Source organism: Limanda limanda, chromosome 1 (assembly GCF_963576545.1).
Source record: "Limanda limanda chromosome 1, fLimLim1.1, whole genome shotgun sequence".
Lineage (NCBI taxonomy): Eukaryota > Metazoa > Chordata > Actinopteri > Pleuronectiformes > Pleuronectidae > Limanda > Limanda limanda.
In genome coordinates, this window is record NC_083636.1 from 40,279,952 (window position 1) to 40,295,559 (window position 15,608).

A 15,608-nucleotide genomic window follows, 5' to 3' on the forward strand; every position below is an offset into this window, starting at 1 on the left:
TGACAAAGGAATGGCCATATCTGTTTGAGACAACTGGCATCAAGACTCATTTTAGAGAGCTTACAGGCGTGGACATGGAAGACAAAAACATAGCAAATAAATGTGCCAGAGTTATTTCATTTCTTAAATCTAGTGACAAGACAGGGAAGATGGAGACCATCTTCAGGGAAATGGAAACATCAATCAAAAACGTTTCAGATGTGAACGTTGCAGCGTTTCTTCCACTGCTCCTCAAGTACTTCAATGAAGAAGAAGAACAGATGTTCTACAAAGTGGATCAAACAACCTTGCCCTCTGAAGTGGACTGTGCTGAACTTCCAAGTACACCATGTATTGTTGTGTGTGGTATGAATATTTGTCTTTCTCTATTCTATTTACATTTAAGTTATGGTATTTTGGCTCAGTTTGTCACAAAAATGTTTCCCTTTTCTCTTGTCCTTGTACACAACAGGAAACTCAACTTTGGCGGCAATCAATCTGACATTCGTTTTTCTATCTGGCTGTATGTTCGTCCGTTGTCTGACTGTCTGTGTAACTCTTCCCTCGACCTGCTCTTTGTTGTGTACTCTGAAGAAACCGGAAACAGTTGAAGCACTCGTAAGGTGCATTAGAACACATTTACCATAAACCTCTAACAGTTTTTCACAGGCTGTATGGTGGTCAAAAAATAAAGGATTATTATATATATTTTATTAGTATGAATTATAATGCACTCACATTTTTAATACATTTCTTCGGAACAGTATTTATATTTAGAAGCTACATGATGAGCATGTTGTGTTTTGTGTTCAACCTTGACATTTCTTTTTAAAGTGTCATTTATTTGTTCTATACCATTTTAAAGGTCCAGGGTGTAAGATTTAGGTGAAAGGGATCTATTGACAGAAATTAAATATAAAATAATCCTAGTGATGTTTTCACAAGTGTGTTTCATCTACATTATACAAATGTTTTATGTACCCTAGAATGGTTCCTTTATATTGAAATACTGTACTTTGTATTTACATCAGGGGGGTCCTCTCTATGGAGGCCTTCATGTTTCTTGTAGTAGCCTCAACTGGACAAACTAAACACCCTTTGAGTTTTTATGAAAACTGAAGGACTTGAAGGGGAGGATGAGGTGACGGGTATTCAGCTGCCATATGCGACTTCACTACTTTATGTCACTAAATTCTACACACTGCAACTTTTAGACAGTATATTTTAACATAGGCTATGTTTTGCCTTTACATCATTATTAGACAAATATATACTATATTTTCAGTAATAATTACATGCTTTTGAAGTAGAGATCAAATACATAATGTAGGCATAAGATTGGATTATATTCACATGAAGTGCAATTTTTTTTTATTAGTATCTCATATAGATATAACACCCACTAAACTTAATTTTTTTATTTAGACAAATATCAAATTAGAAGTCCCTTAACTGTAACTTCAAATCGAGTTATTTTTAACCTTGATACTACCCATTCTTTTGTAATTAGTTAATTAGCCTTGTATTTTTGCAACTACAAATAGTATGAGAATCTTTTATTGTGTTTTGCGCGAAAAAATTTCAGCCTATTCACCTAATTTGGATTTGGGATTATAACTATTTTTTCCATAGTTTATGAGCCTTATTCTTTTCCACTTATTGATTTCTGCATTGCTGGATAGCTGGCCTGCCCGCAGTGCTAAAAAGTCCTAGAAGAAAACTTCATTACCATCAGCTGACAAATGGATTGTGGGTAATTGCCTAAAAGGTACCAGCATGCTGGTGTCATTTTAATCTAAAAAATTTAATTTTCGAAACCGCATCTTCTTTTTCTTTCCTTCTTCCTTTGCTAGTGGCCTTAAGAATGACTACAACAAGGAAACATTCACCTTAAAGTACAAGATTGATGAGCAGATGTTTCCCTGCAGATTTGTCAAAATAGGTGAGAGCTGATTCAGTTTGTATCAGTGTGTGTGCTTTGTGTTATTGGAAAATCTGTCTTTTGTTACTATATTCTCTTTCTCTGTATCTCAGTTCCTCTGATGTCCTGGGGTCCTAGTTTCAATTTTAGCATCTGGTACATTGAGCTGCATGGTGTTGAAGATCCTGATGTGGTGCAACCCTGTCTTAACTGGTATAGCAAGGTAAGCACCTCATGGTTACTTGGAGTTATAAAATGCAGGGTTGAAATGATGGATCGAATAACTCAATGACAAAAAACATTGATTCAAATTCTAAATACATAAAACAATCAAATTGCTGGAAAGAGCAGTTGAAGACGCTGGGAAGATAATCTTAAACTAAATGATATTCATCAAGGTAAGAATCATAGTTTTCCTTGGTTGCCATGGGTTTTATACTTACATGGGCTGTTTTGTCTATTTACCCCTGTGCTTCTGGTCCATTTGTCTGTAAATGGTCTGTATTTATATAGCGCTGTACAGTTTTTTGATATTCACACACACAGTAATATAGTGCAGCACTTTTTTTTATGAGGGACAATTTGGGGTTCAGTATTTTATGCTTTTGCGTGCAGATGGGGAAGACTTGGATCAAGCCACCGACTTTCTGGTTAGCAGACGACTGCTCTACCCCCTTATCCTTAGCCACCCTGTTTCTCGGCCTCTTACATTACAACACTTGACTCACCAAGTTAATGCTGAGATATTGTAATTCGCTAACATCCCTAAAAATAGAAGTGTTGTAGTACATGTTGTGATAAAATAATTGTCCTTAAATAAGACAAACCTTTATCAGTCTCACTTTGGGGAGATGTGCATTGTTACGGCAAAAAAGATGAACCTTGTAAAATTCAGTAAATAATTAACAAAACATTTACTTAGGATCTATGTGATACACAGTAAGTAAATACCGCTTCAAATTATGGTATTTGTTGGCAACATTTTGTATTTGGCATGTTTCAGTGTCATTTCAATATCTAGCCTTGAATGGGACTTTTCAAGCACATGTACCTGACAGTAGAAGTTTGTGTTTGTGGACTAATTTGAGCAGGTATCCATTTCCTCTCCATTGTGCTCTTGCAGTACAGAGAACAGGAAGCCATTCGCCTTTGCCTCAAGCACTTCAGGCAGCATAACTACACAGAGGCCTTTGAGTCGCTCCAGAAAAAAACTCGGATAGCACTAGAGCATCCCATGCTCACTCACTTACATGACCGGCTGGTGCTGCAAGGAGACTTTGATGCCTGTGAGGAACTCATTGACAAAGCTGTGAGAGGTACTGTACTTGGCCTGATGAAATGCCATTAAAACATTTAGGGTTACAGTAGAGTTTAAGGTTGCCTTTAGATTTTAATTAGGTAATTACTGCTTTGCCAGGTGTCTGCTCAATAGAATTTAGTGTGTGTGTTTTTTAAACTAAATTTCATCTTCTCTCCTTGCTAGATGGCTTATTTAATCAGTATATCAGCCAGCAGGAGTACAAGCCGAGGTGGAGTCAGATCATTCCGAAATGCAACAAAGGGACAAGTGTCCCAGAAATCAACCGAGATGACATGAGCGGTGAGATCCACTATTCAAGTAGGAAGTCTTCCCAATCTATCAATCCAATATGTCAGTTCTTCGTTGACTCCCTTCTGCCCTTCACTACTCCTACTAAACTATTGTTATATACATCCAAAATTATCCTCTGTCAATTTTTACTCAACACCTCCAATGCTCATACACCATCCTCCTCCTATTGTAGGTGACAGCGATGACAACAGACCAGGAATGAGAGGAGGACATCAAATGGTCATTGACGTTCAGACTGGTGAGACCCTTGCAGTCAGTGTTTTGACTCAGCTGTTCAACATATGCTATGACTCATTAGCCTGGGTGCCAGACGAACTTAGCCCCACCCACAACATTTGTTGTTCGGGAAGTTCGGTCTGGAGTCGCTCCGTTGGGGAGAAACTATGGCCGATCAGGAGCTGATCGGATCCAATCAAATCGTCAGGGCGGGCTTTATACGATGATTGACAGATGATCTACAGTGACGTAATCAACCACGTCACCAGAGAGCGCAACCTGCAGAGCTGAGACATAAACATATATAGCGTTTATATCTATGGAGACATAGACATATATAGTGTTTATATCTATGAGCTGAGATGTGTCGATGCTGCCATCGAGTCTGTTTCAGAGACATCGACAGCGCATTCATTTTGAAAGAGGAACAGAGGAACACGATCAAGGCATTAGTAGATCGAACAGATGTTTTGCCGTTCTTCCTACGGGATTCATAAAAAGTTTAATTTATCAGCTGGCCCCGATGCTGCGGCCACACAAGCAGTCATATAAATAAAAAGAGAGTGTGGGGGGGGGGGGGGCTACGCTCCTCAGCACATATGAGACAAAAAGACACATAGGTTGGGGCGCTGTTAATGTTGGAGCAACAAGGAAGTGTATGCTTGAAAAAAACGATTAGCTGCCGGTTCTCCTCTTCGCTTCCTCCTGCAGAGCCATGACAGCGGAGCTCTGCAGCGCGGCGTGCGGATCAGCAGCTCCGTGGAGTTCTGGTAGCGACGGATCTCTCTCAGAGCCCCGGGACCGCGACCCGCCGGTCCCGGGGCTCTGAGAGAGATCCGTCGCGGGCTTCTTAACGCCGGCGGCGGCCGGGGCTCTCACGAGCAGCCCTGCTTCCTGGGGGCTTTGCCTCCGGGGGATATACGAGCGGCATTTCCATTTATTTATTTAGAGAGTGAATAAACTCCTGAAACAGACAACTGACAGTGACAACAACTATGCGTCGCTTGACATACGTAACATATTACGTTGCTCTGATTGGTTGTAGGTCTATCCAATTGCGCGAAGAGGCATCTGGTTTCCTGGTTCCGTTGAAACACGCCCCATAATCACAGCCCAATGGAGCGGTCTCAGACTCATATTCTGACTAGAATAATGAGTCTGACAACATCAGGCTAATGACTCATACCATCTTACACAGATTCAGGACCCTAAGTTATAGTACTGTCAAATCCTATTCTCCCATCTGGTATCACTCCATCTCAAGATGGGTCAGTGAGACTTCTCCTGTGTGGGTTTTTGTTCATCTTCATCACAGAGTAAAGCGTGTGGGTTAACTTGACGGAGCAGGCACTGGGATCTCTGGAACGCTGAAAAAATAATAAAAAAACACCAAATACTCAGTAGTGTGTGTCTAGCCGGGCATTGCGCAACATGGCTCCGTCAGTGGAGCCTGTGTACTCCGCAGTGCTCTCTGCCCAGCGGGGCTGTGTGCACTCTGGCTCAGCTAGTGGAGCCCGTGCATTTTGCCTGGCTCTCTGACCGGACATTTCTGCAATAGACTATGGCCGCTGGTGTCGCTAACCCCACGTTTCCTAAAACTGAGTCACCAATAAGTTTGCTTCTCAACGGGTGTGTAGTTAATTGGTATTTCTCTAATTGTGGACCTAGCATTCTGCCCCCGCCAGACAGTCACAATTCAGTCACGGCCAAATTGCACAGCTGACAGGTGCAAGAATACAATACTGTGATGGTAAAATACTTCAGCATAGCTACCTGCTGGCAGAGTTCTCCAAAACGGAATGGACATGCCCTATGGAACTGCAGTTCATTCACATTTTGAGCACTTGTTGTTTCCTTGCAGAGACAGTGTACCTGTTTGGGGGCTGGGATGGCACACAAGACCTGGCTGACTTCTGGGCTTACAGTGTTCAAGAGAACCAGTGGGCTTGCATCTCCAGAGACACTGAGAAAGAGGTGGGAAGAAGGCTTAGAAAGCATGTTGGTTATACACAGTTCACTGTTCACCGATACATACAAATTCATTCATCTACTCACCACTATGCTGTTGGAGTTTCACGGTAAACTTTGTTGGAGCCAAATCCGATACAATTGAAGTAACCAGCTACTTATACTTCAGTTGTAATAAAACAACAGCAAAAACATAACATGCCTCCATACTGCTCGTCTGGTGTCAACCAAGTGTCCACAAGCCCCAACATTCATATTAGACTCGATACAAGGTAATATACACTGTGTTTTAAGCCCAAAAGACAACAGCAAGTGTCTAAGCTAGGGGACGTAACCACATTATGTTGTATGCTAGGGTCCTTGAACGAATCTCGTAGGAAGATATCTGAGGACATTTAGGCCTAAAACATGGTGTAAATTAAGCTGTTTTGAGTTTGGCTGCAACAAAGTCTTAGCCGCAATTTTCTTTACTGGTAGAGGGAAGCTGGATTTAATTTCAATTAAGGACAATTCAGGAACAAGTTTGATTGTCTGTATTTTTTGTTTTCAGGATGGGAGGTAAAGATGTGATGTTTACTATTTAGGATGATTTATATTCTTCATAGGTGCCTGAACTTGTAATTAGCATCAACACACAATACTCCACTCTACGGGACTGTTTTTAATTGAGCGTGACTAACTAAGCATATTCTGTCTCCTGTTGATCAATCAGAATGGGCCAAGTGCCCGTTCCTGCCACAAGATGTGCGTTGACTCTCAGCGGCGTCAAATCTACACACTAGGCCGATACCTGGACTCCAGCGTCAGGAACAGCAAGTCTTTGAAGAGCGACTTTTACTGCTATGACATTGACGCAAACACCTGGACACTTCTCAGCGAGGACACGTCTGCTGACGGAGGGCCAAAGTTGGTGTTTGACCACCAGGTAGATTCAATTTGTGACAAGCTTTTCTGCTGACTATTTAACAGAGGTTTGTTATATCTGTCTGAATGAGCAGCCATATTTCAAGACTATCGGTCTTTGCAAAGTGACCCGCAAACTTGGGTATGAAGATTTGATTATCTGTTTCTGAAGCATTCAGAAATCTTTGTCTAAACCATAGTTAATTTGACAGAATAAAATTACTACTTAGCATTTAAATAATCTTTATTGGGTTTTGGTTTATTAATAATGTATTTGTTTAAAATAAACTAGAAAGCCACTCCTACCTTTGTCAGGTCTAATGCCCTGTCTCGCTGTCTCATAGTTACAGTGAAATTCCCAGATCCACTACAAATGAATGGGTTCTTCCTTCGGACATTTCTCACCCCTCCACAAAATGTCAAGGGAATATTCACTGAACACAAATATCTTTCACCAATATCAGAGCTTTCACAAGGATTTGGAATAGCTGGACATTGGTAAATATTAGTCAGTCCCCGGAGAGCCTTCATTTTGGGGATTCACATTTTAATGCTACTATTTCATCATATATAGAACAACAAAGTGCTGCTAATAGATGCACTGTATGAATGGGTGAATGTTAAACTGTACTGTAAAGAGCTTTGAGATGTCATCAAGACTAGAAAAGTGATATATAAATACAAAACCATACACAAGTATCTTAATAATTGCATATTTTAGTAAGTTTACCTAGCACAGGGAATGTGACCCTTCCCTGAAAGAACATAACATCACAAAAAACTTGATTACTTTTGTAACTCGTACTCTACTGTTGTTGCTAGACTGTTCATTTCAAACATTAAGCAATTAATTGTCATATCCCAAATGCAACATATTTTATTTTAATCATCTTCTATAAACTTTTACATTTTAAAACATTTTAAACAATTTTTCTTCCAAGTTTTGTAAAAAGCTTTATCTTATTTTTTTAATCCTTATTTGTAGCAAGAGATAAATAAGAGTTACACCTTCACCTTTCTTTTGAAAACATCTTTCACAAACTTTTGAAATAGCTTTATCTTATAAACACATTTTTGAAGCAGTTTTAATAATTTAAACATCTTAGAACTTAAAATGTGAGCTATTCCTGCTTATCATTTAATAGAGGTATGGACATTTCTTAATCCTAAAATGCGTCGCAATGTGGAGAGCAACTCTGGACAACTCTACAGACAGAACATAATCAATTTTGTTCATTTTGTAGTGGTGTCCATTCATTAATACCACCACTGCTTCAAGATTAGGCCAGACAAACATAAATGATCCGGTTGCCTTTTACCAAGCTGGAATATCCTGTCTCTAAGTACCCGCCATATGTCTGACTGATCGTATGAATCAATAAAAAATTGTTGAATTGAAAAAAGATGCCATGTGCAGTAATATAGACAACTGAGGATACATTGAGATACATCGTATTGTTGACAGGTGTATCGTAACCAACTTACCTATTATATTATTAGAAAAAAATCTATGCTGCGCTCCATATCATTGATGGCATAACATTAATTGGAGTTGTATCTCACAAATTTGCCAAAGTTCTTGTTTGTTGTGGGTACTCACAATTGGGGTTCTCACAATTTTGTACAGTCTCTCTCAACCTTACTATGTAAAGTACCTTGAGATAATGTTCGTTGTAATTTGGCTCACTTAATTCAAACCTACTATTCAATCCTACTAATGTATTATTTAACGTATCCTTCACTGTCTAACTACACTAAAACAAATCATACAGACAAAAGCTCAACTAAAATAATACGTTATAGGGCAATTTAACTTTGATTTAAATTTAAACATAATCAAAGTCAATGCTTTGCCAATTCTGCCAATTTTAACACCCCTACTTCAGTGGCAACTTTGATTTTGCATCTTCGATGTGCGCAAGCTGTTTATTCGGGGACACTGTACGTAGACAAAAATAAGATCATCCGCTATCTGCAGCGTTGACCAGCTCTTGCTTTTTGTTGCGGCCATTGCAGAAATTCGGTTGTTGTGACTAGGGTTGGGTATCATTCCCATTTGAACCAGTGCTGGTACCAGTACCTGGACATCTGTATCGGTGCCCAATGGTACTTTTTTCCTGGTACTTTACTCTCTCTGCATAACAAAAAAATATCGGACCGTTTTTTTTTTCTGCGTAGAGAATTGCAAGGTGACTGCCTTCACCTCCCGACAGAATTATAATACAGTGGAAACTGCCTATAGTTATCACATGCGTCCAAGGCCAAGTTCGTCATAAGCAGTTAGCTGCTATAAAATAATTGTGAAGCTTCTGTATGATAGTCCCAAAACTTAATGGAAAGGTAGCAGCGCACACAGACACAAAAAGCTGCTAACCTCTCTCGCTGTCCTTTTCTCTCAAAGACTCAGCTGATGTCACTGACCCGCTACAGTTAAAACGTAGATTTTTCTGAAATAACCCCACAATATCAACGATGATCACCAAATAATGATCGATACTTTTCTTTAATTGAGTCAAATCTTTTTTCATAGCTGCATATTCATTCATAATTCAGCTCGGCTCTCTAGTCAAATCTTTTTTCATAGCTGCGTATTCATTCATAATTCAGCTCGTCTCTCTAGCTGACACACACCCAAACATTGTGATTGGTCACGTGTAAACTCAGACATAGAAATTATGTAAACTGAGCGTAGATGATCAGCAGTTAATAGCTAGTCCATCATTGTATGAGGGCAAGACAAAAAATCATCAATCAAATTTTATTTGTATAGCCCATATTCACAAATCACAATTCGTCTCATAGGGCTTTAACATAGTGTGACATCCTCTGTTCTAAACCCTCAGCAAGAGTAAGGAAAAACTACAAAAAAAAACTGTTAACAGGGTAAAAAAATTCAGAAACCTCAGAGAGAGTCACATGTGAGGGATCCCTCTCCTAGGACGGACAGAAGTGCAATAGATGTCAAGTGTAGGAAAAACAAATCAAGATTAAAGTTTTTTCGCAGCATTGATAGGGTAAACATTTTGAAGGATCACTTCAATACGGTATGTCAAGGAGAAAAAAAAATATATATAAAAAAGAATGCAATGTTTTTTCCCTCAGAGTCACGTTCAGTGTCTTTATGCCCTTTAGTCCTCCTTTTTGGACAAATTGCTGATCTTTTCTACTCTTCAGATGTGCATGGACTCAGAGAAGCACATGATCTACACATTCGGTGGTCGGATTCTGACATGTAATGGCAGTGTGGAGGACAGCCGGACATCAGAACCTCAGTTCAGTGGCCTGTATGCCTACCATTGCCAGGAAGGAACATGGAACCTCCTGCGGGAAGACTCGTGTAACGCTGGGCCAGAAGATATCCAGTCCCGGATCGGACATTGCATGCTCTTCCACACTGTGAGTCCAGATTTTGTGCCTGGTTACATGTTTTGGCTATATTTCTACTCCTGTTTGGATAAACCTGTCTGATGAATTTAATATGACAATAGGCTTGAAACTCTCTTCTTTCCATAGAGAAACCGCTGTCTGTATGTGTTCGGAGGTCAGAGGTCAAAGACTTACCTCAATGATTTCTTTAGCTATGATGTGGACGGGGATCATGTAGAGATCATATCTGATGGCACCAAGAAGGACTCTGGCATGGGTAAGATGTCAAACCTTCCAAAGTGGCATGCTTGTGTGGTTTCCTTTTGGTCCTTTTTGAAATAATGGTAAAGATAATCTCATATTGGTCTTTTATCAAACAACCACAATGGGAGAATGTGTTACAGGAGCAAATTCACTTTCAAAAAAAAAAAGTAGCACAAATAACCTTTTTTCTTTCCTCTGCTGACATTTTTTTTGGGGTTGAATAAAAATGAATGTGACACTACTTCCCTGCATCCTATTCTCACAAACACGATATCTCAAGAACTCTTTGAAGGAATTGTTTCACATTTGGCACAAACATTCTCTTGGACTCAAGTATTAGCTTATTTCATTTCCATAGCCAAAGGGCAAGGTCACAGTGGCCTCTCTCTCTCTCTCTCTCTCTCTCTCTCTCTCTCTCTCTCTCCCTCTACCTCTCCCTCTCTCTTTCTCTCCCTCTCTCTTCCTCTTCCTCTTCCTATTAACCATTATAAATGTAGCCGAGAGTTTAATTCACTTATACTGAGAGGTAATAAGGACACGAAGAATGTGAGCTTGAACTAGGTCCGTATGCCTGTTTGACTTTTTCACAACTAATCAAAACTTCGCTACCAAAACAGAACAACATTTGCATCGGGGTAATTGGTGACCCTTCGCAATAAAATTCCCATAAAAGATACACTGCTTATGATGACAGGAAACACAAATTCACTGAACAACCTTTCACAATAAGGCAACAAAATTAAATACACTGCCACGTTATGTTTCAAATCACACAACACAGATAGAGCTTGATTTCTTCTTGCCTGAATGTTAAGTATTCATGTGGGCAGAGCATGCCAGAGAATCAAATAATTCCCAGTCTTGCTAAAGAGATCTGTTTAGCTGTTGCAGGCAGCGCACAGATGCTGAAGTTTGCTCACAAGTGCTTTTTTGAACCCTAACATTACCTTGGCATGTCTGGTTGGTGTTTAACCCTTTTGCCCACCGTGGGGCAGAAGCTGTTTTTTGTGTTAAATGGTAAATGGTTTTGTATTTACAGGGTTTCCCCACGAAAACTTGCTAAGCCTGGTGGTAGGGCTGCTAGAAGGCACCCGCGGGGGGGGGGGGGGTGTTGAGTCGGATTTTGAGCTGGACACCATTGTTTCTTATACTCTAAACATGTTGCACTTTGTTTAATATGCACACCTAACTTTTTTATTTTGATTTTACTTTCAGCCTACATGCAGAGCAAATCATTTTCATTCATACACATTCTCACCGGTGGTGGTAAGCTACGTTTGTAGCCACAGCTGCCCTGGGGCAGACTGACGGAGGCGTGGCTGCCATTTTGCGCCAAGCAGCCCCTCCGACCACCACCAAACATTCATACACATTCATACACAATACTAACATGTTCATCTTTTCATTACATCACTGTTCCGCAGTGCCCTGTATGTCCAAACACTCTTTCACAAGCATGCGCTGTCTACACTGTTGTGTAACCTTATTGCAAATGTATGAAAACATTAAATTAAAGTACAATCAACAGTTATTAAAATTGTTGTTTTTTCATTTTACAGGTGCCTCTTCAAGATAAATCCAGACAAGGGATCAAAAGTGGAGCGGAACGCCACCAAAAAACAACTTGCAGTCAGTCCAAAGGTTCTCACATTGATCACCAAAATTGCAGACTACGAGTGGAGGGAATAAGAAGTGCGCACAAGTTATGGATACTTTGTCCAAGTTATAGACTGTTATATCCAGTGAGGTGTCATGTAAGCTATTTGTTATGTAGCTTTGATATCAATGTTTTGAATGTATAATTACTTGACGAGGTCATGGGTGCCTTGGATGTAACTGTAAGTTGGTAAAGCAGCTTTTTTTTTTTTTTTTTGTTTCAGAACCAGAGAGTCATTTTAATTTAATAGATTTAAGAATTTTGCTGTAATAATTGTTACCCGTTTAGTTAAATAAAAATACTGGAGGGAATAAGAAGTGCGCACAAGTTATGGATACTTTGTCGGAGTTATAGACTGTTATATCCAGTGAGGTGTCATATAATCTATTTGATATGTAGCTTTGTTATCAATGTTGTGAATGTAAAATTACTTGACGAGGTCATGGATGTTGCTGTAAGCTGGTAACTCAACATTTTTTATTTTTTTCCCCCAAATTCAGTTGACTTTTAATAGCCAGCTTTTGTTTGTTTGTTTTTGTTGAACCAGACAGTCATTTTAATTTAATTGATTTTTGAATTTTTCTGTAATAATGGTTACCCGTTAAGTTAAATAAAAATACTGAACCGGAAATTGTAGCTGTTGTTGTTCAGCTTAGTCTCATTCAAACACAACAATTAATTTAAGCCATTATTATGCATATTACAATGTTTATGTACCATCTTTATAGGTAATTTCATTGTTTTAAAACAAAAAATATTTGTAATTAAATGTTAAAAACAACGTAAAATAACTTAATATACATTTCATGTGATCTTAAATTAACAGTAAATTGTTGCAATTGTAAACCCAATATCTTGTTTTTCAACAGTTTTTTGACATGTTTTGAAAGATGAATCACATTATTTTGAGTGTCATATACTGTTATATTACATCAAATATAAATTATTATACAACCTCTTTACATAGGTAATTTCATTGTTTTAAAATGTGAAAATGTTTATAATTAAACGTTAAAAACAACCTGAAAGTAAGGCAAAATCTTGTTAAATTACAACTATAAAATGTATTTTAATTATGGAAAATAACCGTATTTTTATGAGAAAGTAATTTTCTGTGAATTCATGGTATTGTTTTGGCACCCCAGCTGCCAGAAAATTACCGTTTTTTTACGTTTTTTTTTTTAACTGTGGTATAAAGATAAAAACATCTGAATGAAAGTAAAATAAGAAGAAGACATAAAAGAGTCATAAGAACAGATGTGAACCTGCACATCAGAATCAATTCTTTGAAATCTGTCATTGAATTAGTGAAACCATGAGCATGATGTATAAAGGAACAAAGTCCTTCACACAAGAGGTGTGAGTAAACAAATGAAGAACGGCTGAATCAGCTGTTTGAAACCAAATAGGACTTTACATAGTGAACGATGATTTATGATACAGAGCAGCAGTCTTAAGTTGCTTCTCATCCGTGCATCTCTTTCCAATCAACAGGAAAAGGTGTTAGAGCTTCTTTTATCTCATATATTTGTATTGACAGAGCATGAAGGGTTATTTCCAGCAGTAAACAGTGACTCATGCAGAGCAGCTGGTGGATCATTGAGCTGCTGAACATTCAGGAGCTGGAGATACAGGAGGAGGAACATGGATACATCAGGTGACTCGGCTCTGCTGAGTGAGGAAGCAGCTGAGAAAGAAAGACAGCAGCACTCGGATGGAACTAAACTTTAATATTTATATGAGATTACAACAGGTTGTTGAGTTTTCACTGCTTCTGTCACATGGTTGAGATGATGACATGTTTATGAGATTCTCCGTCTGATGACCTCTGACCCCTCAGTCAGGACTTCTGTGCCAGGAGCGTGCTCAGTTTGATCTTTCCATCCATGGACGCCGTCAGGCAGGTGCCACAGTCCACCGCAGAGCACCAATCCACTGTGACCACCGGCGCTTTGTGTCCGCCCAGCGCCAGCACGCTGTCCAGAGCCGGCTCCCCATTGGTCAGCTGGATGGGGGATCACAAAATATATGAATACAAATATCTGTCAACGAGTCAACTATGGTTGAATCAAAATTATAGAAAAAATTAGGTACTCTAAGAAGTAGATGCACTAAAATTAAACATTTAATAAACGAGTAAATATTACAAATTATAAAAATTGCACAAATAAAATATTATTAATCAGCTGATTTCCACTACTACTGATAACTCATAGAATAAAAGGAAAAATACTTCAGTTATGTCCTGATTTAAAAAAAATAAACAAATTAAATGATTCAGTCAGATAACATCCTGAAAATAAAACAGTCACATATACATAAAAATTATCAAACATTTCTGATTTAAGTTTAACCAGAGCTTCTGGGCTTGGATCCTGATGAGAAGACTGATGAGGAGGAGGATGAAGGTTATTTACTCTGTTTATGAGTCCTCCAGAGCTGGAACACATCAGGACGTGTTGTCCTTCAGAGTCGAAGGCGAAGAGTCGACCTAGAGCAGGGGTGTCCAAACTTTTTGTCCCGAGGGCCACATACAGAAAAAAATACCAAGGTCTGGGCCACTCACGCGCCACGCCCCCCTGCCCTGGAGTGGACAGTTGACAGATGCGTCGCTCAGGGCGTGGGGGCGTGGCGGCGTGGCGTTGTGGCGTTCTGAGGGACAGCTAGCAAGTCAGCAAAGCAATTCACCGCCAGACCACTAGGTGGAGTAACGTTTTTTGTCGAAGACAACCTTGGAGACACCTTCTTTGTGTGTGGCAGTCTTTGTCGACCTTTTATTACTTTTTCTGGAGGACAAATTTGTCCCTGATCTTTCTACACAGCTTTGTACACTCGTCGACCTGCAAACCGACGTCAGCCGAGATCTCCTTCCAGGAATTGCAGGTCATCTGCGTGTCCTTGTATTTAGTCAGTGACGGGTTATACAAGTGGTCATACTTTCAGATATCTTCTGCCAAGTGCTCTTCTATTTGGTCCATATCCGTTCTTCTAAATCTTCCTTGGTTTCTGCCGCTATTATGGGGCATGAAACCGGAAATATGACTCTGGAAAGGATGTAGTTAGCGGACCAATCACAGCCTTGCGGGCTGCGTGAGGCTTGCGTAGCTTTGTCGTATAGTTACAAAAATTGGTGAATGCACGCAACCACCAAAAAAAGGGGCACTCAAGCACTCAAGGGCTCTTGCGTGCCCCTTCTTGCGTGTCTCTGAAAACACAGAAGCATGCACCGGCCTCTACCCTGTCGAAGAAGCTTGGCCCCATAAAGCAAAACAAAGTGCTTTAGGTAAGTGCCATTTGAGCGCTACTAAATTTTGAGTATCAAAAAAAAAATATATATATATATATATATTTTTTTTTATAAATTATATTTTTAGACATTGATGCGGGCCAATTAAAAATGGATGGCGGGCCGCAGTTGGCCCGCGGGCCGTAGTTTGGACACCCCTGACCTAGAGGAACCTGAACCTGAAGGTTGCGTTTACAAATTCAGATATTAATGAGTTGTTGTGGAGAAATTTAATTGTTTCCATGGTAACGCTGTATACCTGTTTGTATCCGCTGTATCCCGACAGGACGAAGGGTCCAGTGGCGTCCTGAGGAACAACCTGCTCCGACTGCTTCCCCCCACAGCGATGGATGTTCCACTGTATGAACTGAACACACAAACACACACCACATGCTTTTGGAATCTGTTGACATTCACGCAGATGAATTTTCATGAA

The 15,608-nt window shown here is 39.6% G+C and overlaps 1 protein-coding gene across 1 annotated transcript; it reads left to right on the top strand.

The window, feature by feature from the left end:
- Window positions 1-465: 465 nt before the first annotated feature.
- LOC133006708 (muskelin-like) lies at window positions 466-12,431 on the top strand. The gene is made up of 11 exons (XM_061075684.1): window positions 466-602; window positions 1,833-1,921; window positions 2,014-2,123; window positions 3,024-3,216; window positions 3,384-3,500; window positions 3,685-3,750; window positions 5,590-5,702; window positions 6,409-6,621; window positions 9,774-9,995; window positions 10,113-10,242; window positions 11,789-12,431. Exons 1-11 carry the CDS (start codon window positions 505-507, stop codon window positions 11,803-11,805), a joined length of 1,368 nt encoding a protein of 455 aa, XP_060931667.1. The 5' UTR covers window positions 466-504; the 3' UTR covers window positions 11,806-12,431.
- The last annotated feature ends 3,177 nt before the right edge of the window (window positions 12,432-15,608 follow it).

Coding starts and splice junctions, on each gene's coding strand:
- LOC133006708 (XM_061075684.1), top strand. CDS start 505: ATGTTCGTCCGTTGTCTGACTGTCTGTGTAACTCTTCCCTCGACCTGC. Junction 603..1,832: donor ACAGTTGAAGCACTCGTAAG/GTGCATTAGAAC, acceptor TTCCTTTGCTAG/TGGCCTTAAGAATGACTACA. Junction 6,622..9,773: donor AGTTGGTGTTTGACCACCAG/GTAGATTCAATT, acceptor TCTACTCTTCAG/ATGTGCATGGACTCAGAGAA.